This window comes from Pan troglodytes, chromosome 7 (genome assembly GCF_028858775.2).
Source record: "Pan troglodytes isolate AG18354 chromosome 7, NHGRI_mPanTro3-v2.0_pri, whole genome shotgun sequence".
NCBI classification, from domain to species: Eukaryota; Metazoa; Chordata; class Mammalia; order Primates; family Hominidae; genus Pan; species Pan troglodytes.
In genome coordinates, this window is record NC_072405.2 from 133,557,055 (window position 1) to 133,582,677 (window position 25,623).

Sequence of the window (25,623 nt, forward strand, 5' to 3'; positions counted from 1 at the left end):
ATGAAGGGCTTGGCAAGCCATGCTAGAGTCTATGTCCCATCCCGAGGGCAATCGACAGCTAGACCACAAACTCCACGATAACCAGTGTCTCCCCAGCAACCACACAATGCTTGACACATCATAGCTCAATACTTGACAGGTAACGACCGAATGCATAGAGGGACACCAATGAGGTGCTGTGGAAGGATCTTCACAATTTTTAATTCCTAAAATTGAAATGTCTACTAATGATACAGTCTTTGGCTTCACATTAAAGACTAAACGTGCAACTGCTGGTCATGCTATCGAAGTCACTAAAAGAACTGTTCAACTGGACGCGGTGGCTCATGCCTGTAATCCCAGCACTTTGGGAAGCCGAGGCAGGTGGATCACGAGTTCAGGAGTTTGAGACCAGACTGGCCAACATGGCGAAACCCCATCTCTACTAAAAATACATAAATTAGCCGGGTGTGGTGGTGCATGCCTGTAATCTCAGCTACTTGGGAGGCTGAGGCAGGAGAATTGCTTGAACCCGGGAGGCAGAGGTTGCAGCAGTGAGCCGCAATCGTGCCACTGCACTCCAGCCTGGGCAACAGAGTGAGACTCCATCTCAAAAAGAAAAAAAAAAAAAAAAGAGTTGTTCAAAATAGAAGAGCAGTTCTCTGCCTGTTTTGAGGAGAGTATTAGAAAGGGCGAGTGAGACAGAAGAGTGTGGAAGGGAAACCCTGATGACTGCACCTTTTAGCCCATGGCTGGCTTTCTCTTCCTCTGCTGAGAGAGATCAAATAAAAGTTGTGCGGGACAAAAATACAAAAATTAGCCAGGCATGTTGGTGCATGCCTCTAATCCCGGCTACTTGGGAGGCTGAGGTAGGAGGATCGCTTGAACCCGGGAGGCAGAGGTTGCAGCGAGCCGAGATCACACCACTGCACTCCAGCCTGGGCAACAGCTAGACTCTGTCTCAAAAAAAAAAAAAAAAAAAAAAAAAAAGTTGTGCAGGACATTTGCTGGTTTTTGATTTATTATTAAATTCCTCATCAGGGAGCTCTTCCATCCCAGCTAATCCACTGAGTAAGGTAATCGCCCTTTGTATTTAAGATGATGTTACAGACTGTGATTAAAAGTCATGTGGCTGAAAAAGGACAGGATGATCAAGCTGGCAGACAAAGCTCCACAGCTCTCTCGTGTTTCTGTGCATCTTGTGAGAGAGGCACTCAGTGTTCTTTGCTCCAGACTATCTTCTCCAAGATGTCTGCAGGGCGAGCAGCCTTAAAAAGGAGACAGCATCCACCTCTGGAGCAAAGGGCAAGCATGCTCACTGCCCATTATCAAAGACTAGAGTTTCCCAAACTCAGCACTCCTCTCCTGTACGGCAACCAGTCATATTGCATCACGAGACATGGTAATGCACATTCACTGTATGTGAGCGTAGGCATTCCTTCTGTGCCTATTATGTGCCCTTGGGACTTGGAGGCAAGAGAAACTGATGCAAATACACTGAAGTTTATACTGCTTGCTGGGCCATGGGTTATAAAATCCTTTGTCTCTGACCCAGGAGTCTCCTTTCTGCCAGCATCCATGAAAAGCGGGAGAGGCTAAGCTGTTAGCTTACAAGTAGGGTAAGATCTCAGACCCTTCACAGTGCTTGGCACACCCTTCTTAGAAATAGCTTAGTTTCACATCTCAACATTCTTGGTCATTCCCACTGAATTTACCTAACCAATGTGGATTCTTATGCTGCTGGCTACAATATAGTAACTGTTTTTAAAAGACCACAAATCTAAAAGCCTCCTTGATACACTTCCGCAACAGATTATCTTCCAAAGGCATAATAGTCCTAAGATACAGTACTTGTAACGGGATAGGAGAAATCCAAAAAGAAAACAAAACATAAACTGAATGCAGTAGAAATCATTTGAGACAGAAGCCAGTTTTATAAAACATAAATAATCATTTATACTCCATGATTAGCAATGGATACTGTCTAAAGTAAACAAGGACAATTAATACAGTACAAGATATTTGTGGTTTTGTTTTTTATAACCCACTAAGCCAAGATCTGTATCTCTGTATGGAACTGATTTTCAAATGGACAGAAATGGTCTTTGATCTTTCTGAACCACTTGTCTTCAAATTCTTCTGAGGATGCAGTCACCAAGGCAGTCAGGGCTACGGAGCCAACACACTTCACCTCTGGGTGAACTTCATCTTTTATTTTTTCTGGGATATCTTCTCCCATAACCTGTAACAGGAGGAAAAAAAAACTGTCCCAATAAAAGAGGCAGCAGACATGGAATGCTAGTTATCAACTGTGAAGGCTTTCATTCAAAGGCAGAAAATACTTGAGCAGCCAGGGGACATTCCCAACACATTGAAAAGATGTTTGTTTAGAAGTAGTTATCCGTCTATGGCCATACCACCCTGACTGTGCCCGATCTCATCTGATCTCAGAAGTAGTTATCCAAGGACAAATAAAATATCCCATATTTCTACCCTCATTCTCCCCAAGTGAAAGAATCACTCTGGTGCTGCTGCAGCAGCAGTACTATTTGGCTTGCCAGGAGTACTGAGTTACCCTTTTTGTTTCAAAGAGCATATTCTGTTGGTGAGAATGCAACTGTAGCATGTAGCTGGGCCCACCTTTTCCTGACCCAAAAGGACTCTAATCCCTCTATAACCAAAGCAATCTTGGGGATTTAAGGAGCCGGTTACCAATGAAGGTACAATACTGCTCCCTACTGGTCAGAATCAGGCCCAGATGAACACAGGGTCATGTCCCAAGATTCTGGGTTAGTTTCTTTGAGAAGACATCACAAAGTTAGGTTGTAGAAAGCTTGTACCTGAACCCACTAAGTAAGCAGACTGCCCTTGGGTAATGACAATGAACTAAAATTAAGTTCCAAAACATTTCATACCATCTGTCACGAAAGCTTATGTAGTCATGGAGCAGGGATGTTGTAGAGGGAATTTAAGTTCCACATAGATTTGCATTAGATAATCTCCAAGGTTCCTGCAAACCCGGATATTGAATGTGTTCATGAAAACTCAAATTATAATGAATTAGAAGCAGGCTCAAATAATGGTTTTGCGGACTGGGTTTAAATCTTCAAAGATTACATATTGTTTGAGGAAATTGCCAATGAGAGCCAAGCTTCACTAGGCAACAGTCAGTACTTACTAAAGCCTGGTATTTCACCAGTTCTAAGATACTTTATTGTTTTTGTATTTTAACATCTCTAAAATCAAGATGTATCTGAGCCAGGTGTGGTGGTTCACACCTGTAACACCAACACTTTGGAAGGCCGAGGCAGGATGGTCGCTTAAGGCCAGGAGTTAGAGAACGGCCAGGGCAACAGAGCAAGATCCCCGTCCCTACAAAACAAATTATCATTTTTTTTGAGTCAGAGTCTCGCTCTGTAGCCCAGGATGGAGTGCAGTGGTGCGATCTTGGCTCACTGCGACCTCTGTCTCCTGGGTTCAAGCAATTCTCCCACCTCAGCCTCCAAAGTAGCTGGGACTACAGGCAAGTGCCACCATGCCCAGCTAATTTTTGTATTTTTAGTAGAAACGGGGTTTCATCATGTTGGTCAGGCTGGTCTTGAGCTCCTGACCTCAACTGATCCACCCATCTTTGCCTCCCAAAGTGCTGGGATTATAGATGTGAATGAACCACTGTGCCCGGCCAAAAAATTTTTTAAAAATCAGCCGGGTATGGCAGCACTCAACTATAGTCCCAGCAACTACTTGGGAGGCGGAGGTGGGAAGATGCCGTGAGCCCAGGAGTTGGAGGCTGCAGTGAGCTATGACTGTGCCACTGCACTTCAGCCTGGGAGATAGAGTGAGACCCCGCCTCCAAAAAAAATTTTTTTAAATGTATTTGATAACCACTGGAGTGAGGCTCTATGTGATAGTGTAAATGGCATCTTATTTTTCTTTTTTTTTTGGAGGGGGGGGGGGTCAGAGTCTCACTCTGTCGCCCAGGCTGGAGTGCAGTGGTGCAATCTTGGCTCACTGCAACCTCTGCCTCCTGGATTGAAGCTATTCTCCTGCCTCAGCCTCCCAAGTAGCTGGGATTACAGGCGTGCACCACCAGGCCTGGCTAATTTTTGTATTTTTAGTAGAGACAGGGTTTCACCGTGTTACCCAGGATGGTCTTGATCTGATCTCATGATCCACCCGCTTCGGCCTCCCAAAGTGCTGGGATTACAGGCGTGCGCCACCACGCCCGGCAGGCATCTTATTTTTCTTTTAGTGACACATCAAATGATATGTCTTAAAACTGATGATTTCCTGGATTCAGTGAAATGTAGTATTTTAAAATCTGGGATAAAACACCAAAAATGCCTTTCTTAAAAAAAGATAAATGAATAATAGTAAGACCCAAACAACACACTATTCCCAAAGAGGGACAGACAGGCACAATATTTACAGGTGTCAAAAAATCTGCCAAAACATTCAGCCACATAAACATTTTAAACTTCCATATGCCAAAAAAAATCATAAACTTCAGAAAATATAGTAACTATAGAAAGATACTTAAGTCTAATATAGAGAGAACTCTTAAAATTGCTACGAAAAACAAAGAATAATGAAGCAAAAGCAAGACTAGGCATTTGACATGATACAAATGGCCAATAACACATGAAAAAATTGTTCATCTTAATAGTAAAGAAATAAACATTAATGCTAAAAACATTACATTTTTATCTACCAAGCTATCAATTTTTAAAGTAATATTATTAAGTTAAATTATATAAAACAGAGGTCAAAATGATTGATTTCACATGGTTCAATCTAATAGTCAGGATCAGGGTAGAAAAAACAATGCTTTCACATATTGCTAGAGGATATATAAATTGAACTAACCTTTCTAAATGACAATTTGGAAATGTGCTTTAAGTCTTTAAAAATGCTCATATATTTAAATCCAGCAATTCTATTTCTAATAATCTGTTCCAAAAGGTACAAAGGCACATATTGATTTTCTTGCAAGGATTTATTAAAATAGGTACTGAGTATTTGTTAAATGTTCAACACAGGGAACTAAGTAAATTATAGTTTGTCCAAAAATTGACTACTATCCAGTCATTAAAAATTATGTACTCAAATAATATTTAGGATATAGGGTCATGCCCATGTCATAATGTTAGGTAAATATCAGAAAACAGAAAATAAAATGTACGGTTTGGTAGTTCCTAAAAAAGTTAAACAGAGCTAATATATGACGCAGTAATTCCACGAGTGCTAGGTATATATCCAAAAGAATTAAAAACAGAGACTTAGCCAGGTGCAGTGGCTCATGCCTGTAATCCCAGCACTTTGGGAGGCCGAGGCAGGCAGATCACTTGAGATCAGGAGTTCGAGACCAGCCTGGCCAATATGGTGAAAGCCCGTCTCTACTAAAAACATAAAAATTAGCTGGGCATGGTGGCACCCGCCTGTAGTCCCAGCTACTTGGGAGGTTGAGACAGGAGAATTGCTTGAACCTGGAAGGCAGAGGCTGCAGTGAGCCGAGATAGTGCCACTGTACTCCTGCCTGGGTGACAGAGCAAGACTCCATCTCAAACAAAAAAAACAAACAAAAAAAGAGACTCAAACATACTTATATGCTAATGTTCATAGCAGCATTATTCACAATATCCAAAAGGTAGAAACAACTCAAGTATCCATCAAAAGATGAGTAGATAAACAAAATGAGATATGTACATATATATGAATATTATTTAGCCATAAGAAGGTATGAAGTTTTGATAAATGCTAAATATGGATAAACCTTGAAAACATTATGCTAAGTGAAATAAAGCAGACACAAAAGGACACATATGGTATGATTCCACTTATTTAAAATATCTAGAATAGATAAATTCACAGAGAAAAATAGTAGATTAGAGGTTCTAGCGGGTAGAGAGAGAAGAAAATAGGGAGTTATTGCTTAATGGGTAGAGTTTCTGTTTGGGGTGATGAAAAAATTTTGGAAATAATGGTCATGGCGGCACAACACTGTATACATACTTAATACCATTGAATTGTACATTTAACAATGATTAAGATGGCAAATTTAAGTTACATATTTTATCAGAGTAAAAAAGAAAGAGGGAGAAGAGCAGTTGTTATAGAATAAAAAAGACATGAGACAAAAGGGCCACATATAGTATTTAGACCTTATTTGGATCCTAATTCAAATAAAAGAATTACAAACAGGAAAAAAAAGCATGTGATCATAGAATATTTAAGGATATGGGGCTATGTTATTACAAGTCAACTAAAATTAAAAGCACAAAATAAAGGCCAGGCATGGTGGCTCACACCTATAATCCTAGCACTTAGGGAGGCCAAGGCGGGACGATCATTTGAGGCCAGGAGTTTGGGACCAGACTGGGCAACATAGCAAGACCCTGCCTCTACAAAAAATTTTAAAATTAGCTGGACATGGTGGTGGGTGCCTGTAATCCTACGAACTTGGGAAGCTGAGGTGAAAGGACCACTTGAGCCTAGGAATTTCAGGCTGCAGTGAGCTAAGATTATGCACTGCAGCCTAGCCTGAGTAACAGAATGAGACCTTTTAAAAAATAAAAACAAGCACAAAACAAAATGTACATTATAATCCTAATTACAATCCTAACGAGGGCCCAGACATTTTCCATCTTTTTAAAAAGCTCCACTGGTATATCACATGCATTGTCTACACAGGAAACTACCCTTCCACCCAACCAACAGATTTATCGAGCATGGTGAAGAATACAAAGATGCCAAAACATACTATTACTTATAAGGAACCTAGTATCTAGTTGAAAACATAAGACACATTCTTATGTCTTCTTAGGGCCCAAAGAGCTATCTATTTAAGCAATCACTATCTGAGCTCAGAGGAAGGAGAAATGACCACAGAGCAGAATATTCCGGAAAAGCTTCCTGGAGGATGTGGAACTTGGGAGAACTAAAAGACTGACCAGAAGTGTTTTTTTGTGTTTTGTTTTTTGAGACGGAGTCTCCCTCTGTTGCCCAGGCTGTAGTGCAGTGACACAATCTTGGCTCACTGCAACCTCCACCTCCCGGGTTCAAGCAGTTCTCCCGCCTTAGCCTCTCGAGTAGCTGGGATTACAGGTGCCTGCCACCTCGACCGGCTAGTTTTTTGTATTTTTAGTAGAGATGGGGTTTCACCATGTTGGCCAGGCTGGTCTTGAGCTCCTGACCTCAAGTGATCCACCCACCTTGGCCTCCCAAAGTGCTGGGATTACAGGAAGTGTTCTGATGAGTAGTTCCATTTTAGACATTTTGTACTTGAAGTGACAGAAGAGTAATCAATAATTATCCCAGGTTAACCACCTAGTAGGCAATTAATCTGATGTGAGACACATGTCCCAGAGATGAGACTAGAGATAAAGACTGGAGAGTAATCAACCCAGAGGTGACAATGGAACCTAGGGGTGTGGTGATGATTTCTGTGACAGAAAAGTAGAAAACAGAGAGGTCAGGGGAATCTTTAGCATGCCATTACTTACGCTACAGAAGAAACCAGCTGAGTCCCAAGAGGCAGAGGAACATTAAGAAACACAGGAGAAAAACAAACCAGTGTAGCCTCTCAGAAGTAAAAGGAAGAGATCAGGCATGGTGGCCCAGGCCTGTAATCCCAGCACTTTGGGAGGCTGAGGTGGGTAGATTGCTTGAGGCCAGGAGTTCAAGACAGACTGGCCAACATGGTGAACCCTGTCTCTACTAAAAATACAAAAATTAGCAGGGCGTGGTGGCACATGCCTGTGATCCCAGCTACTCGGGAGGCTGAGACATGAGAATCGCTTGAACCCAAGAGGTAAAGGTTGCAGTGAGCCGAGATCGTGCCACTGCACTCCAGCCTGGGCGACAAAGCAAGACCCTGTCTCAAAAAAAAAAAAAGTCAAGGAAGGTTTACATGTTAGTTTAAAAAAAATTACCTTTGAATTTCTATGCAACCATCAAAGTAGTAACAGGGTAGAGCAGGAATAAAATGGACTTGCAGCTGCCAAACACAAGCTCCAGACCAGCTCTCCCACTGAAAATCTGACCGCAGGCAAGTCACAAGCTCTCTGAGCCTCAATTCTAGCTCTACTCATCTTCACAAGCTGTTATGATGAATGGAGGAAAAAAAACAGAACTGCTACACAAATGTAAGCACTCATTCATTCATTTATTCAGCACTGAAACAAACAATTATTGGGCATTGATGATGTTCAGGCAGGCAGGTGCTAACAAGCACTGACAAGTACATGAAACACAGCCCCTGCGGTCCCGCACGCTGCAGGGGAATGCCGATCAAGAGGCTGCCTTGGTGATTGCTGAGTGATCCAAAGGCACACAGAGGAGGGAGACAAGTCCTTCAGTAGATTAAATTTGGCCCTGCTTTTTAAAAAATGCTATCAGAGCCAGGGAAAATATCTATGATGCTTCGTTTCACATAAACCCGAGGGATACACTCACCTCAGCTATCAACAGCAAAGTGTCTTCTTTGAAGCTGAACCCTTTCATTTTATCTTCAATTTCCTGCTGAGTCCTTAAGTTCCTCTCCAAAGCAAACGATGTTTGCTGAGGTTGGGTAAACTGAAGCAGAAGCCTGAAAAACCGAAAAGTCTCAATGCGTGGCGAAAAGTCCCAACGCTTCCAGATAAAGGAAAGCTGCGAGGAAACGTTCAGAGAGCCCAGGTATTGAGTCGGCTGCAAGTCCCACCAGGTTAAAAAGCAGGTACCCACCCTCACTAGAACTATCATTTCAATCCCTAAAGCTTCCGACTTGGAATCAATTGCCCAACTTTACATTGGAGATTCATCTTTTCTAAAATATAAAGACTAAAACTGCTCAAAGAAATCTTCAGAGAGCAACACCTGAAAAGAGCTTCCGGCCTCAAAAGAGCTTCCTGTGGAAGTCAAGGGATTGAAAGGATAAGTAATTTGGAGTGAAAGGAACGAGCCTCCCAATCAGACTCCTCTCACACAGGCCCTCTGGATTTGCTCCTTTGAAGTCAGTGTTCTGTGACCCTTCCATCTCGCTGACCCCACAGCAACTTGACCGCAAGGACTAATTAGATTCGCTAGCACACTTCAATTACCCCAAGCAGGGCCAAATCTTTGATGACCCTCTGACAACCACTCTGCGATACCTTACCACTGACTTCCCCGTCATGATCATAGCTGGTCTCCTCTCTCATTTAACTTCCTCCTGTCTTCCTCATTTGGCTCCTTTTTTTTTTTTTAATAAATACTCAATATGCAGATTTTCCCCTTTTTTCTCACTGGTACCTACTGCAATGCCCAGAAGCACTGGCTCTCCATGCTGTGGAACATGTCCAACACTACGCTAGGCAATGAGAGATACTGATGAGCAAAACACACTTGTGGCCTCATGGAATGAATGGAAGGAGGGAGATAGCACATAAGTATTTCAGGTAGTGACAAGTGCTATGGAAAAAAACCCAAGACAGGGTGGACACAGTAACCTCTTCAGATGCGGTGGTATAGGCAGGAAGGCTTCCTTGAGATACCAGGCAAGCTACGAGCTACCTGATGAGGAACCAGTGGGGGAACATCTGGTGGCGAGGGCTTGGCCAGGGAGAAGGGGGCTCTGACACAGGAACAAATTTGATATGCTTGAAAATCACTAAGATCACTGTGGCTGGAACACAGAGAGAAAACTGTGTAGTAAATGAGGTGGGAAAAAAAGGCAGGGCCAATTCAAATCAGATCTTGCAGGCCATGGAAAGAAATGCGGAATTGACGTAAGTGCAATGGGAAGCCATCTGGACGTTTCAGAAAGGAGCCTGACCTGACTCACAGGTAAAATGATCATCTGTCTGCTTCAGTCTGACCTGTTGACATCACCTACCCGGCCTCGGGAAGCATTCACCTTCGTTACCCCTTTGATGTAACTTGCTTTCTGCCCTCTGGATATACTCCAGGCACCTGCGACTCGGTACTTCAAGCCTAAAATCATTGCCTTCCACCCCAAATCGGCTCTGCTCATCCTCCTAGGTGTCCTATCTCAGCGGAAGGCACCACCATCCACCTGTGCATCCTCGAGAGACTCTGTAGAGACTCTTCCGTTCTCCTCACCCTCAACCTTCCCACACACTCCGCTGGTCACCAAGTCCTGTCTATTCTATCGTGCAGTGACATCCATTTCTTTTTTTTATTACCACTGTACCAGCCTAGGTCAGGCCCTCATCATCTTCCACTAATTACTCCACAACCTCCAGTCCTTAGCTCCTCCTTCTAATCCAGCATCGCAGTCACCAGAGCTCTCTAAATCACAGGTTTTGGCCAGGTGCGGTGGCTCACGCCTGTAATCCCAGCACTTTGGGAGGCCGAGGCCAGTGGATCACCTGAGGTCGGGAATTCGAGACCGGCCTGACCAACATGGAGATATCCCATCTCTACTAAAAACACAAAATTAGCCTGGCATGGTGGTGCATGCCTGTAATCCCAGCTACTCGGGAGGCTGAGGCAGGAGAATTGCTTGAACCTGAGAAGCAGAGGTTGCGGTGAGCCGAGATCGCGCCATTGCACTCCCACCTGGGCAACAAGAGTGAAACTCCGTCTCAAAAAAAAAAAAAACCAAAACCCAAAACACACACACACACAGTCTTATCACATGCTCCTGTATTTAAAACCTGCAAATACTCTTCAGGCCTTCGGCACAAAGACCAAACCCTTGTGACACCAAACATCTTGTGTTAACAATAAAAACAACAAAAATAAAAGTACTAATCTAACATTTACCAAATGCCTACTACATACCATGCAGGACAATAAGTACTTTAAATACTTTAATTCTACAACCCCAGGAAGCAGGCATTTTCCCCATTTCTCCATCTGTCAAGATTAAGCAACTAGAGAGCAGAGTTTAAGGAATCTGTGCAAGGTCAGACCGCTTGCAAGAGTTCAGGTTCATCCACTTAGCATCAGCAATTTACTAAGTTCTTCAAAACCAGTTCTGACACCAAAGTCCTACTTCCTACTTCCTCTGCCACCCTGGCACTGTGGCCATAGCCTATCTTGAGCCCTTACCACCAATGCTGCTCTTACCACCAGACAATGTGACAACACTGTTCTAGAACGATCCGGATCCTCTGCCCCTCTGGGCGGTGCTTTCTTTTTACCTAGCATGCCTCTTCCCACGTGGGGAATATTAACGTGGAGTGAGCAAGATAAGCTGAAAGAATGGGTCTGGAATCAGAGACCGGGTCTGGAATCAGAGACCAGCTCCAAATCCTGGCCCTGCACTTCACAGCTGCACCACTTTGGGAATGATTTTAATAGTTTCCTGATCCATCTAGTGGGATCCCAATAGGTATCCCAGAGTCATGAGGATTAAAATGAAATAATGTATACAAAGCATCTAGCACTCAGTCAACTGACAAGGGTTCCTACAGGGACCATTCAGCAGAGGCATCATCCCCTCTGTAAAGGCTTCCTTCTTTTGGCCACGCCAACAGCTCCCTGACGTTGGTCCCCCCAGAATTCTGCTCACAGCACTGATATACTATTTAGCACCTGTGCTGGCAGTTACAGGCTAGACATACCATTTCTCTGAGTGAGTGAGGGGCATAAGGGACTGCTTTTTAAATGATCTTTGTGATCCTAGCACCAAGCACATGTCTGGCACACGGTTGTCATTCAATGTGCCTCTGAATTAGTGACACGGTCAATCTAAACAAGCATCCACTGAATACATTTTAAAATTTGCCAAATAGCTGGGAACGGTAGCTCACTCCTGTAATCCCAGCACTTTGGGAAGCTGAGGCGGGTGGATCACCTGAGGTCAGGAGTTCGAGACCAGCCTGGCCAACATGGTGAAACCCCGTCTCTACTAAAAATACAAAAATTAGCCAGGTGTGGTGGTGCACAGCTGTAATCCCAGCTACTCAGGAGGCTGAGGCAGGAGAATTGCTTGAACCTGGAGACAGACGTTGCAGTGAGTGGAGATCACACCACTGCACTCCAGCCTGGGCAATAAGAGCAAAACTCCGTCTCAAAAAAATAATAATAATAAAATAAAATTTGCCAAATAGATACCACTTCTCAGTAAGCCTCACTGTTAATATTTCTTGAATCCTCCTGAGTTAAAAAATCTGTACATTCTTTGGTACCATTTGAAACATGAGAGAGTCTGCTTCTTTTCTCATCATTTATAGAACTGGTCAAGTGTATTCTCCCTACCCTTCCCTCAAACTCTTATACTTTAAGGATAAAAAGTACTTGGTATCCCTAGGCACAAACCATGGGAATTCTCTGTAGAATGAATTAAGCATCATCTACTCCCATTATCAGCAATTCAAATACAAGAGCTAATTTTCTTCTTTAGTAGATTTCTGTGGAATATACGAACAGAAAATTCCTTCTTTAAAATATCTCCTCTCCCTTTTTCAGTGTTTTATATATTTTTATTTTCCTAATTTTTTAATGTTTTCTAATCTTAACATTCCATCTTGGGCAATGACACAGGTTATATTCCTTTTTGTTTCTGAGACAGAGTTTCATTCTGTTGCCTAGGCTGGAGTGCTGTGGTGTGATCTCAGCTCACTGCAGCCTTGGCGTCCCAGGCTCAAGCAATCATTCCATCTCAGCCTCCTGAGTAACTGGGACTACAGGCACGCACCACCATGCCTGGTCAACTCTTTTTTTTTTTTGAGACGGAGTCTTGCCCTGTCGCCAGGCTGGAGTGCAGTGGCACGATCTCAGCTCACTGCAACCTCCGCCTCCCGGGTTCAGCGATTCCCCTGCCTCAGTCTCCTGAGTAGCTGGGACTACAGGCACGTGCCACCATGCCCAGCTAATTTTTTGTATTTTAGTAGAGACAGGGTTTCACCACGTTGGCCAGGCTGGTCTCGATCTCCTGACCTTGTGATCCACCCACCTCACCCTCCCAAAGTGCTGGGATTACAGGCGTGAGCCACCGCGCCCGGCCCGCATAGTTAACTTTTCAAAAAAATTTTTTGTAGAAATGGGATTTCACCATGTTGCTCAGGCTGGTCTCAAACTCCTGAGCTCAAACGATCCACCTGCCTCAGCCTCCCAAAATGCTGGGATTACAGGTATGTGCTACCACACCAGCTAACACAGGTTGTATTCTTAAACAAATGTAGTTTTGTTTCCAAGTATTACACACTAGAATGACAAACGTTTAACAGAACCATAGGAAAAATTCAAAAATATATACCAAATGTCTAGCCTAGAACTTTCTGAAGCTTAAAATTAGAAAATAAAGTCTTTACTCTGAGCTGATTACCAAGCGTTGCTTCAGTGACTCTCAGCTTACCTGGTTCGCATAAAAGAGGCACATGCTTTCAGCTGAGTCTCTATCAACACTGTTTCTCTCTTTTCTGCCATACAGTTTTGGATATTTGTCAGAGCTTTCTCATTTTTCTGGCTATTACTGCTACTCGCTTCCACAGAAAATAAAGAGCTCTCAGGCAAGGTTTCAGGAAAACACAAAAGACAGTCTTTTCCTGAGTGTGGAAAGAAGGATTTGAGAGTTTTGTCACTTGAGGTGAAACTGTGCTGTTTCTGAGATGACGCAAGTGCTGCTGAAAGAGCTGGCCCCAGATTCAGGTAAGCCTCTGCCAATTTGCCCCAGTTCCAAGGATTAAAAGGATGCAAAGAAATCAGTTTCTGCAGGCAGAAAATTGTTTTCTCCAAGTTCTGCAAACTTGAACAAATAGCAAGCTGGAGGTAGAGTACCGTGGTTAAATGGTCTGTGTTGGTTGCTTTATTTTCCTAAGGAGAAAAAAAAAAAGGTTAAGAAGTTTAAACTTCAAAGAATTTTCCATATAAAATGAGAATGCCTAAAAAACCAAGTTGTATATGTTATAAATTAGAAGTATCTTTCAGTAGCTATACGAGTGACCTAAATATATTTCAATATATCTCATGTTTGAAACCGTAAACCCAGAGAGATATATGCTACCTAGAGAAAGAGTCACCAGCCATTCCCAAACATCCTAATGTCATAATAACTTAACAATTCCTAGATGGTGGCCTGCCAAATGTTCAGCATCAAAAACAAATATCCATTTATTTCCAATTTTTATTATAATCTTTACTGTCTTCAGCCAGATATCTGAAAGACCCAGCCAATTTTCTTAGATCCTGGCCTAATGATTCCATTGTAATATTCAAGGCTTTCTAAAAATCCAAATGGTAATTTCCTTGAGGATTTGAACAAACTCCACTTCCAAATTTTATTTGGCTTAGACATTTTAAACAGGATAGCCCTGAAGCTCTCCATGCTTCATGACGCATTCTAATTGAATCCAAATGCCTTCCCTGGTAACCACTACCAAGATCAATTATTATTTTTGGCCAAAAGGGGTTGCTTAGTTTCCTTTTGATCAGAAAATCCTTTTCAAATCTCCTTAACCAGCGCCACCATCTCTTGCCTAACTTGCCATATGGCAAATGTCCTCTGGGTTAGTAAAAACAGGCCTGCTTTTTCTAAGTTGAAGTTTGCGGAGAGCAGATGGCAGACTCAAATTACCCTCAAGTTGATGTGAGGTCTAAGGAAAGCCTGGCCTGCAAGCGTCCAGATCAGGCTCCCTCACAGAACCACACTGAGCATGAAACATGAGCAAAACTACCTGGTGTACGGCCCCAGGAAACTGTACACCAGCAAGTGAAGGCCTGCGGGCAGCTCTAAATATTCCCACATTGAGTGAAAAGATAGGAGATAAAGCCCCATACGACTGATTTGGTGACACTGTACCTTCCCAAAGACAGAACACATCTCGTTTTATTGTTACTATTGTTCAGCATCTGTCCTTCCCAACAGACCATTTAGCTCCATAAGAGCTTTTGTTCAATGTAAATTCCTAGTACAGAGCACAGCTCCTCGGCCATCACAGATGTTAAATCACGTTTGAGTAATGACTTTTCTAAAGTCAAATCATGTCATTTATAAGGAAAACAACATGTATAGACTACATCTGTAACAAATGCTACCCTTCTTCTGTAACCAGTCTATAGGGCTTTATATTGTTCAAAAACTTTTTTTTTGAGACAGAGTTTCGCTCTCGTCGCCCAGGCTGGAGTGCAATGGTGCGATCTCAGCTCACCGCAACCTCTGCCTCCCTGGTTCAAGCAATCCTCCTGCCTCAGCCTCCGGAGTAGCTGGGATGACGGGTGCCTGCCACCACACCCAGCTAATTTTTGCATAAAGTAGAGACACGGTTTAGCCATATTGGCCAGGCTGGTCTCGAACTCCTGACCTCAAGTGATCCACCCCCCTCGGCCTCTGAAAGTGCTGGGCTTACAGGCATGAACCACTGTGCCCAGCCTCAAAAACATTTTGATATTGATAAAGCAAGTGTGTGTTAGGGTGGAGGCTGTTACTCACAAACTATGATCCTGATGACAGGGTTTTATTTGTTTGTTTGAGATGGAGTCTCATTCTTTTGCCCAGGCTGGAGTGCAGTGGCGTGATCTTGACTCACTGCAATCTCCACCTCCCAGGTTCAAGCAGTCCTCCCACCTCAACCTCCCAAGTAGCTGGGACTACAGGTGCCCACCACCACACCAAGAGAGTTTTTAAAATTGTTATTAGGGATGCGGTTTCACCATGTTGGCCAGGCTGGTCTTGAACTCCTGACCTTCGCCCACCTCGGCCTCCCAAAGTGCTGGGAATACAGGCATGAGCCACTGCGCCCTGTCAATAGTAGGGTTTTGAGAGGTGGATTAGTAAACTCCTTTCTGGAAATTAAATTCTATTTAGGCCGGGCGTGGTGGCTCACACCTGTAATCCCAGCACTTTGGGAGGCCAAGGCGGGCGGATCATGAGTTCAGGAGATCGAGACCATCCTGGCTAACATGGCGAAACCCCATCTCTACTAAAAATACAAAAAATTAGCCAGGTGTGGTGGCGGGCACCTGTAGTCCTAGCTACTCAGGAGGTTGAGGCAGGAGAATGGCATGAACCCGGGAGGCAGAGCTTGCAGTAAGCCAAGATCACGCCACTGCACTCCAGCCTGGGCAACAGAACGAGACTTCATCTCAAAAAAAAAAAAAAAAAAAACTATTTAAATGAGTGAGTGATTTTTCCAGAATACTGCAACTCTTTCTGTAACAATAACATGATGATGACAGTTAACATTTACTGAGTGTTTACGCAGTGCCAGGCACTATTCTAAGTGTTTTCCTCATTTAATCCTCCTGACAGTGCTTTAAAATAGATTCAGTAATTTTCCTTATGTTACAGATAAGGCAACTGGGTCACAGAGAGGTTAGATAACTTGCCTGCCATAATATGGCTGGTAAGCAGGAGAGCTACAGTCAGTTATACTAAAAGTCAAGGAATAAAAGGTACTTACGAAGAGCTGATATGGCCGGGCAAGGTGGCTCACCCCTGTAATCTCAGCACTTTGGGAAGCCGAGGTGGGCAGATCACTTGAGGTCAGGAGTTCAAGATCAGCCTGGCCAACATGGTGAAACCCTGTCTCTATTAAAAATACAAAAAAGGCTGGGCGCAGTGGCTCATCCCTATAATCCTAGTACTTCGGGAGGCTGAGGCGGGTGGACTGCCTGAGCTCAGGAGTTCGAGACCAGACTGGACAACATGATGAAACCCCGTCTCTATTAAAAATACAAAAAAGGCCGGGTGCAGTGGCTCATCCTTATAATCCTAGGACTTTGGGAGGCTGAGGCGGGTGGACTACCTGAGCTCAGGAGTTCGAGACCAGCCTGGACAATATGGTGAAACCCCGTCTCTACTAAAATACAAAAAATTAGCCAGATGTGGTGGCGGGCACCTCGAATCCCAGCTACTTGGGAGGCTGAGACAGGAGAATCGCTTGAACCCAGGAGGCGGAGGTTGCAGTGAGCCAAGATCGCGCCACTGCACTCCAGCCTGGGCGACAGTGCGAGACTCCATCTAAAAAACAAAAAAACAAAAACAAAAACAAAAAAACAAAAAAAAATGTAGCCAGGTGTGGTGACACATGCCTATAATCCCAGCTACTTGGGTGGCTGAGACAGGTGAATCGCTTGAACCTGGGAGGAGGAGGCTGCAGTGAGCCAAGATCGCACCACTGCACTCCAGCCTGGGCAACAGAGCAAGACTCCATCTCAAAAAGAAAAAAAGAGCTGATATGTATGTGCGCTGGCTAAACCGACCAGACACTAGATGAGCACTGCATGTACACGATATATTGTTTGTCTCCTTAGCATCGAACCCAGAACCAGGAAAATAGTAGGACTGAAATGTTTGTTGAGTGCTGAGTGGATAAATGAAAAGGAGTCACTTACTACCAGAAAGTCATTTTCTTACCACAGTTACCACACAGGCATACCAACCACTATAAGAAAATGTTGTAATTATTTAAGAAATAAGTCCTACTATAAATTTTATCCAAAAATCATGAAAAGAGGTGAATGAATTTCAGCAGAAATTGTGAACAGAAAATGTTCGAATCTTGATGGCCACCCCGGGACTTGCTGTCTATTTTGTTCAATGTTACATACTGCGACAGGTCCCCCTACAGAATGTGAAAAGACAGTAACCACCGTCACAAAAAAAACAGATATGGGCCAGAGCTAGTAACAAAAGGCGAGGGTCCTCAGGTAGAGAAGAAATTTTAAAAAACAAAACAAAACACAGCTTACCAGGAAATGAGAATGCCGTGCAGACACGCAAGGTCCGCTGAGATCATGTGTGAAGCCGACAGAAAGGGGCGAACCCCACGAGCCCACTTTCCACCTGACAGTCCTGCCCAACAGGTTGCCAGGACGCCTGATGCACAGTTCTGAAAGTCCAGGGTTTTCTGACTGGTGTTTCTCCTGCCTAGTAACCATCCCCAGCACCGGAGACCTGGCATCGGCTGATTGGCAACAGATCCTTCTCTGAGCCACCGAAACAGATTCCCTAAGCTAGAAGGAACCAGAGATGACCCAACCCCTGCCAGGAATCCAGCTGCCACTACCTTCAACAATCAAAGAGGAGGAGGAGGAAGCACAACAGTGACGTGCAAGAAACGCCGAACGAGCAGGACAGTAATAAAGGCTACAGAAAGGCACCGGAAGGGCCAAGAGCACTGTTAATTTGCGGACTGGGGAAGACTAGAAATGAACACAATGAAATCCCATCAAGTTAACTGCTCATGCAAACGCTTCCTTAAGAAGTCGATTTATCTATCTTTCAGCTTAAGCACTAACCCCCAATTAGTAGAGAACAGAAAAGAAAGAACAAAACACAGCTGTTTTCCATGTTCTTAGAACAATTACTGCCAAAGTTTCCTCGAATTGCAAGAGGCTGAGGTCCTATGCAGTGAAGGCTTAAGCAAACAAAGGTTAGGGATTTCTCTTAGTTAATGAGATGGCAGATGTCAGCTCAATTGTGTGCATACGTTAGGCTGATCGCTGGGCGGTACATCCACAAAGCTCAAAATCGGTGCCACAGTGTCTCCTTAATTCCCTCCGAGGAAGAAAACTAGTCCATTTAGACTAATTCCCATATAAAATTTACACAACAATCAATACAAATAATGCCTTAACCTAGAAACAAAAGCAATAAAATCTAGAACTGGAAAGAACTACATTTCTTTATCCCTTAAAAAAAAATTCCGCTTTAGAACGTGTGGAAAAAGGCAATAAAATTTTTTTTTAAAGAAAAAGAAGGCCGGGTGCAGTGGCTCACGCCTATAATCCCAGCACTTTGGAAGGCCGAGGCGGGTGGATCACAAGGTCAGTTTGAGACCAGCCTGACCAACATGGTGAAACCCCGTCTCTACTAAAAATACAAAAATTAGCTGGGCGTGGTGGTGCATGCCTGTAATCCTAGCTACTCAGGAGGCTGAGGCAGGAGAATCGTTTGAATCCGGGAGGCGGAGGTTGCGGCAAGCCGGGATCACTCCACTGCACTCCAGCCTGGGTGACAGAGTGAGACTCTGTCTCAAAAAAAAAAAAAAAGAAAGAAAGAAAGAAAAATTCCCTCTTTTTCTTCAGCGAGGCTGCCGAGCTCCAGACGCAGAGATGCAGATCTTTGTGAAGACCCTCACAGGCAAGACCATCACCCTTGAGATCGAGCCCAGCAACGCCAAAATTCAGGACAAGGAGGGCATCCCACCTGACCAGCAGCGTCTGATACTTGCGGGCAAACAGCTGGAGGATGGCCGCACTCTCTCAGACTACAACATCCAGAAAGAGTCCACTCTGCACCTGGTGCTGCGCCTGCGAGGTGGCATTACTGAGCCTTCCCTCCGCCAGCTCGCCCAGAAATACAACTACAACAAGATGATCTGCCGCAAGTGCTGTGCCCGCCTGCACCACCCCGTGCTGTCAACTCCTGCAAGAAGCGCGGCCACACCAACAACCTGTACCCCAAGACGAAGGACAAAGAAGGCTCTTCCTTCCCCAAAGAGCGGGGTCCTGCCCAGGCCTCATGGCCCTGGGGCCTCAATAAAGTGTCATAAAGTGTCCCTTTCGTTGACTGGGGAAAAGGAAAAAGAAAAAAAAATTCTGCAAATTCCACTTAAAAATAAAAAGGACTACTAAGTGTGGCTTGGTAATGAGTATTTAGTCATTTTGGGGGGGGACCTTTTTTGGCTTAGAAAAATACTGTTCATTGTAGAAATTTTGGAGAACAACGTCTAAAAACAATCTAACGAAGAAAACAGATCACTCATAGTCCTTCCACACTGAATGTTACTCCTAACAAGAGAAAAACCTCTGCAAAGGAGATTTTCAGGCAATACAGAATTTTGAGCATGACACAAGAAAAATATTACAAGAAAATGATTATGTCTAGGTTCCAAGTTGTTCATCATAATAAAACTCTCACACCCCTGACAATTTTCTTCTGCTTATCCAAACCCATAGCTAGCAAGAAGTTTGTTTTGTTTTCAAAAAATACACCATTCGACCACCCTTATAGGAATGTGTGTGAAAATAAGCAATAAAATCACTCACCAAGTTTGCAGCAATCTCCAGCGCCTCTATATGCCTACCCAGGTGAGCCAGACACCGAGCCTGACCTTCCTGGACATCCCTTTTCATGGCAAAATTGGTTGATGACAATTTTTCAGAGATACTGGAATACTCCTGCAGTGCTTTCTGGAAATTATTTGTTAAATAAAGAAATGAAAGGAGGAAAACATAACAGAAAAAAGGATTCAGAATAGGGGTGATTTTTTTTCCTAGGTGGAAAGTAATGTTATAACTGACCAATGAATTACATGAATATTTAAATGAATTAAAGAAGATTTCAGTATTCTAGTGATATGGTTTAGCTGTGTCCCCACCCAAATCTCATCTTAAATTGCAGCTCCCATAACCCCCACATGTTGTGGGAGGGACCTGGTGGGAGGTAACTGAATCATGGGGGTGGGTTTTTCCCATGCTATTCTCATGGTAGTTAGTCTCACAAGATCTGATAGTTTCATAAAAGGCAGTTCCCCTGCACACACTCTCTTTGCCTGCTGCCATGTAAGACGTGACTTTGCTCCTCCTTCACCTTCTGCCATGATTGTGAGGCCTCCCCAGCCATGTAGAACTGTGAGTCCATTAAACCTCTTTTTTTTTTTTTTAAATAAATTATCTAGTCTTGGGTATTTCTTCATGGCAGTATGGAAATGGACTAATACATCTAGTCAATCCTACTTTCCTAAAAGGTAGAGAAGGAATGGCTAGAGAATATAATCACTACTACTATGGAAAGCATCATGATATAGCAGAAAGAACATTCTGGGACCAAATATACTAGGCTTTGAATTCTGGTATTGCCACTAACTTACTTTATAACCTTTTCATCAGCAAAATAAAAACAGGATTCTCATGCAGATGAAATGAGATACATATGTAACGCAATCTAACATCTAGTTGTTAGTTCTTTTTCTTATACATTTTGGGGTGATTTGCTCCTGTGGCACTGTGAAATGTCTGTGCTAGAGGGTCCTAAGTAATGAGGAGATTCAGAACCTTGAGGAATAAACCTACAAGGACAAGGACCCCAAAGAGATCCTTTTGTTGGAGTTACAGGAAACAAACAAATCATACAGAGCCAAGCAGAAAAGAACGGAAACTTGGGAGCCTCAGATTATAAACACACATCACAAAAGATTAAACTCATCTTCATAAACACCACACTAACTTGGTACACTGTTATTTACATATGCCATAACTGATAAAACAAGAGCCCACTTCAAGCACCACCATCTTCTATATGTTGAATTCTACCTGATACTCTTGTCGTCTGTAGGCCAGGTCTCCTTTGAATTTCTTGAGAGTCAGCACTTCAACATCATCACTGCTTTCTGTTTCTTCATAAAACCACTTGAAATCATGAAAATAGCCTATTACAGAGTGAGCTATGCTTTTCCACCTCATATTCAGAAGCAATTTCCCATAATATAATTGATTAAACGTCAAAAAAAGACTTCTTCAAGATGAGACTCAAGAGAAACACACTGACAAAGAATGAACATTTTAATTATGGCTGTTTTTATTAAAATGTTCACAAGCTGGTCAGGTGCAGCGGCTTACACCTGTAATCCTAGCACTTTGGGAGGCCCAGGTGGGTAGAATGCTTGATGCCAGGAGTCTGACACCACTCTGGGCAACATAGAGAAAAACCCTATCTCTACAAAATATTTAAAAATTAGCTGGGCAGGCCAGGCGCAGTGGCTCATGCCTATAATCCTAGCACTTTGGGAGGCCGAGGCCGCTGGATAGCTTAAGCCCAGGAGTTCACGACCAGCCTGCACAACATGGCAAAACCCTGTCTCTACTGAAAATACAAAAACTAGCTGGGTGTGGTGGCGGGCGCCTGTAATACTAGCTACTTGGGAGGCTGAGGCAGGAGAATTGCTTAAACCCGGGAGGTGGAGGTTGCAGTGAGCAGAGATCATCCCACTGCACCCCAGCCTGGGCGACAGTGCGAGACTGTCTCAAAAAACAAACAAACAAACAAAAAAACCCAATTAGCTGGGCATGGTGGCATGCACCTGTAGTTCCAGCTGCTCAGGAAGCTGAGGTGGGAATATTGCTTGAGCCCAGGAGTTTGAGACCAGCCTGGGCAACATAGGGAGACCTCATTTCTACAAAAAAAAAAAAGAAAAAAAAGGAGCCAGATGTGGGATGTGGTTACTTGGGAGGCTGAGGTGGGAGAACTGCTTGAGTCTGGGACTTGGAGACTACAGTGAGCTGTGTTCAGATCACAGCAGCACTCCAGCCAGGGCAACAGAGTGAGACCCTGTCTCAATTAAAAATAAATTTAATAAGCAAAAAAAAAAAAATTATCACAGGTAATAAGCACATCAATAATATGATACCTCTCTAGAAAAGCAGCACACAACTGTATGGTTTTATCTGCAGCATTTTCAATACATAGGGCTGTGGTGCCTGGGAACCTACATTTATCTAGCATAGTTCACACTAGTTCTTTATTTACGGATTTATTTTTTTGAGAGTCTCACCCTGTTGCCCAGGCTGGAGTGCAGTGGTACAATCTCGGCTCACTCAACTTCCACTTCCTGGGTTCAAGCAATTCTCATGCCTCGGCCGCCCAAGTAGCTGGTATTACAGGCGCGCGCCACCACACCCAGCTAATTTTTGTATTTTTTTTTTGTAGAGATAGGGTTTCACCATGTTGGCCAGGTTAGTCTTGAGCTCCTGAGTGCAAGTGATCCTGCCTCTGCCCACCTTGGCCTCCCAAAGTGCTGGGATTACAGGTGTGAGCCACCGCACCCAGCCCACATTGGTTCTTTAAAATGAGACATGCTTTCTTGTAGATAAATTTTAGTGTGACTGGAATAGGGATTGACAATTCTTTACTGAAAGGACATAGGAAAGAAGAATTATAGCTATGGTGCTATTATGAAAATGTCATAATGGCAAAAAACTAGAATTTCAGCAAAGGAGACAGAAATTAAGGCTAGAAGGAGGCTCCAATGCAACCAAATACCAAAAACCTGTAGGAGAGAAGTCTGAGGAAATACCCATCTGGGATACTTTATTTGCTTTTCTACTGATTTAAATCCTATGGATAAAAAGGAAAGTGAGACTGAGATTGCTTGACTATTGAATAAATAATGTAGGGAAAGGCAGTGGCTTACACCTGTAATCCCAGCAATTTGGGAGGCCGAGGCGGGCAGATCACTTGAGGTTAGGAGTTTGAGACCAGCCTGGCTAACAACAGTAGAGAAACCCTGTCTCTACTAAAAATACAAAATTAGGCCGGCATGGTGGCACACGTCTGTAATCCCAGCTAGCTGGGAGGATGAGGCAGGAGAATCGCTTTAACCCGGGAGGTGGAGGTTGGGGTGACCCGAGATCGCGCCACTGCACTCCAGCATGGGCAACAAACTCCACCTCAAAAAAAAAAAAAAAAAAAATCACTTCATTTTAGAATTTATATTAAATTCTATGCACCTGTACAGCACATCAGATCTGACAAAGTATTTTCATATACATTATCTCATTTCACTCCCACGATAACTCTGTGAGCCAGCATGTATTATTTTTCTGAAGGGACAAATAAGGAGCTGACACCTTCAAGGCAAGTGGTAAAGCCAACACTGGAATTCAAGAGTCCTATCTCATAACCAGAGTTTTTTTAATGTTCTGCCACATGATTTCCAAGCCCAATCCCTGTTTTGAGTCTACATGATCCAGGGCTGAAGGTAACTTTGAAAGATCGTATGTGATAAGGAGAAAATACAACTGAAATAACCAAAAACACAATTCAGTAATTATCGAGTGCCTGGCATCTTGTCAGTACAATTGTGAGGAACGAATGAGACAGTATATGCGAAGGAACCCACCACAGTGCCCGGAACACTTCCGTATTTTCCATAAATATTAGTTTTGACTGATGAACTATTTACACTCATGAAAGAATAGGAAGTAATACTCTACTAATTCAAAAATATTCGCGGAGTCACTATTATGAATAAAAACTCTTAGGCACTGCCAAGGGCATCAAGAACTCATGCTGGTGCGATCATTTAGCACTCCCGGTCTCAGGACTTTGTGGGAATACTGACAAGTGCTTTAAGTAGAAGCTAAATAGAGGGAAGGGGGCCAAAGACAAAAATATTTGGCTGGAAGACGAAATCAGAAAAGACTTCCTAGAGGAGATGACATTTAAGATGTGCCTTGAAAAACGGATATAACTGAAGGACTTTAACCATCAGCGCGGGGTTGGTACGGGCAGGGGGAGCTCGCCGAAGAGGGAGGGGAGAGTGGGTTTGCCGGAGGTCACCGTTTTGGGAGGCCTGACTGCCCGGCTGTAAGAGCAGTGAAGACAAACGGGAGGTACCGGAGATTGCAGGGCAGGGGCGTTGAGACCAGCCGGCAGCAGCCAGGCCGGCCAAATGCCAAGTGGGAGTCAAGCCGCTGACAACGCGGGGATTCTCGCCCATGGACCCGGAATGGGGCCTGGGAAAGCCGCTTCCCCGTGGAGGAGGAGGGACGGCGGGGGACGCGGCGGGCGCTGGAGCCTGCCAGGGTTTGCGTTCGCGCGGGCGGAGGGGCCGAGGCCGGGGCCGGGGCCCCGCGGAGGGCGAGGCCTGGGGCCCGGGATAAGGCGAAGAGGCCCCAGCTTCTCACCTGCGGCTCGCAGAGCTTGGCGCAGTAGGACGCGGGCGGTCCTGACCGCCGCTCCGGCCTCTCCTCGAACACCGAGTCCTCGAACTCGCCGCCGAACAACCAGCACCCGGAATCCATCGCGCGCCCGCGGCGGGGGCAACGAGGAGGCGGGGCCCGCCGGAAAAGGCGGGGCTTCCACGGCCCAGAGCGCGGCACGCTGGGACTTGTAGTCTTTGAGGGCGACGCGGGGACGTGGCCGCTGCTGGTTGGGAGTAGTGGTTGAGCTGAGATGATTATCTGACCCACTAACTGACCGAACCCCAGGAAGGAGGTTTTGACTTCTCTGTGTCAGGAGATGGACAGAATGATCCTTACCTGCACCCATCAAAAAGCACGCTGACCCCAGAGTAGCTGTTTAAAACTCGCAGGTACCTTTTAAAAAATTAAAATAAGAGGCCGGGCGCGGTGGTTCAAGCCTGTAATCCCAGCACTTTGGGAGGCCAAGGTGGGCGGATCACTTGAGGTCGGGAGTTCGAGACCAGCCTGACCAACATTGAGTAACCAGGTCTGTACTGAAAATACAAAAATTAGCCGGCCGTAGTGGCGCGCGCCTGTAATCCCAGCTACTCGGTAGGCTGAGGCAGGAGAATCGCTTGAACCCGGGAGGCGGAGGTTGTGGTGAGCCAAGATCGCATCATTGCACTCCAGCCTAGGCAACAAGAGTGAAACTTCGTCTCAAAATAAAAAATAAAATAAAATAAAATAAAATAATTTCGAGACAGGGTCTCGCTCTGTCGCCCAGGTTGGAGTGCAGTGGTGAGATCATGGCTCACTGCAGCCTCGAACTCCCAGACTCAACCTATCATCCCGCCTCAGTCCCCCAAGTAGCTGGGGCTACAGGCGCGTGCCACCATGACCGGCTAACTTGTGTATTTTTTGTGGAGACTGGGTTTCACTACGTTGCCCAGGCTGGTCTCGAACCTGATCTCAAGCGATCCGCCCACCTCGTTCTCCCAAAGTGCTGGGATTATAGGCGTGAGCCACTAAGCCCGGTGCAAGTACCAATTGTCAACCACTGTGCATTCCTGTCACTGTGTTAAGCACATT

At 44.4% G+C, this 25,623-nt stretch overlaps 1 protein-coding gene and 1 pseudogene across 6 annotated transcripts; one reads left to right on the forward strand and one right to left on the reverse strand.

The window, feature by feature from the left end:
* Window positions 1-1,910: 1,910 nt before the first annotated feature.
* C8H8orf76 (chromosome 8 C8orf76 homolog) lies at window positions 1,911-24,710 on the reverse strand. Of its 6 annotated transcripts, none has more exons than XR_001720402.4 (6): window positions 24,538-24,690; window positions 21,166-21,261; window positions 19,900-20,043; window positions 13,265-13,722; window positions 8,434-8,628; window positions 1,911-2,221 (listed from the first exon to the last, which is right to left on the reverse strand). XR_001720402.4 is itself a non-coding variant. In XM_519936.8 (6 exons), exons 1-6 carry the CDS (start codon window positions 24,652-24,654, stop codon window positions 2,027-2,029), a joined length of 1,143 nt encoding a protein of 380 aa, XP_519936.2. In that variant the 5' UTR covers window positions 24,655-24,710; the 3' UTR covers window positions 1,911-2,026. The 6 variants fall into 6 exon arrangements, 4 of the variants coding, with proteins under 4 accessions (XP_519936.2, XP_009454140.1, XP_009454141.1 ...); XM_519936.8 differs by having other exon boundaries at window positions 8,434-8,566; window positions 24,538-24,710; XM_009455867.5 differs by lacking the exon at window positions 1,911-2,221 and adding an exon at window positions 8,125-8,352 and having other exon boundaries at window positions 8,434-8,566.
* On the forward strand, window positions 18,949-19,403 carry LOC104007743 (ubiquitin-ribosomal protein eL40 fusion protein-like; annotated as a pseudogene).
* Window positions 24,711-25,623: the final 913 nt, after the last annotated feature.

Excerpts from the sequence above, each read along its gene's own strand:
- C8H8orf76 (XM_519936.8), bottom strand. The coding sequence starts at position 24,654 with ATGGATTCCGGGTGCTGGTTGTTCGGCGGCGAGTTCGAGGACTCGGTG. Across the intron at positions 21,262-24,537 it reads CCAAGCTCTGCGAGCCGCAG|TGGTTTTATGAAGAAACAGA; the intron begins GTGAGAAGCTGG and ends CATGATTTCAAG. Across the intron at positions 20,044-21,165 it reads ACAGACGACAAGAGTATCAG|AAAGCACTGCAGGAGTATTC; the intron begins GTAGAATTCAAC and ends AATAATTTCCAG.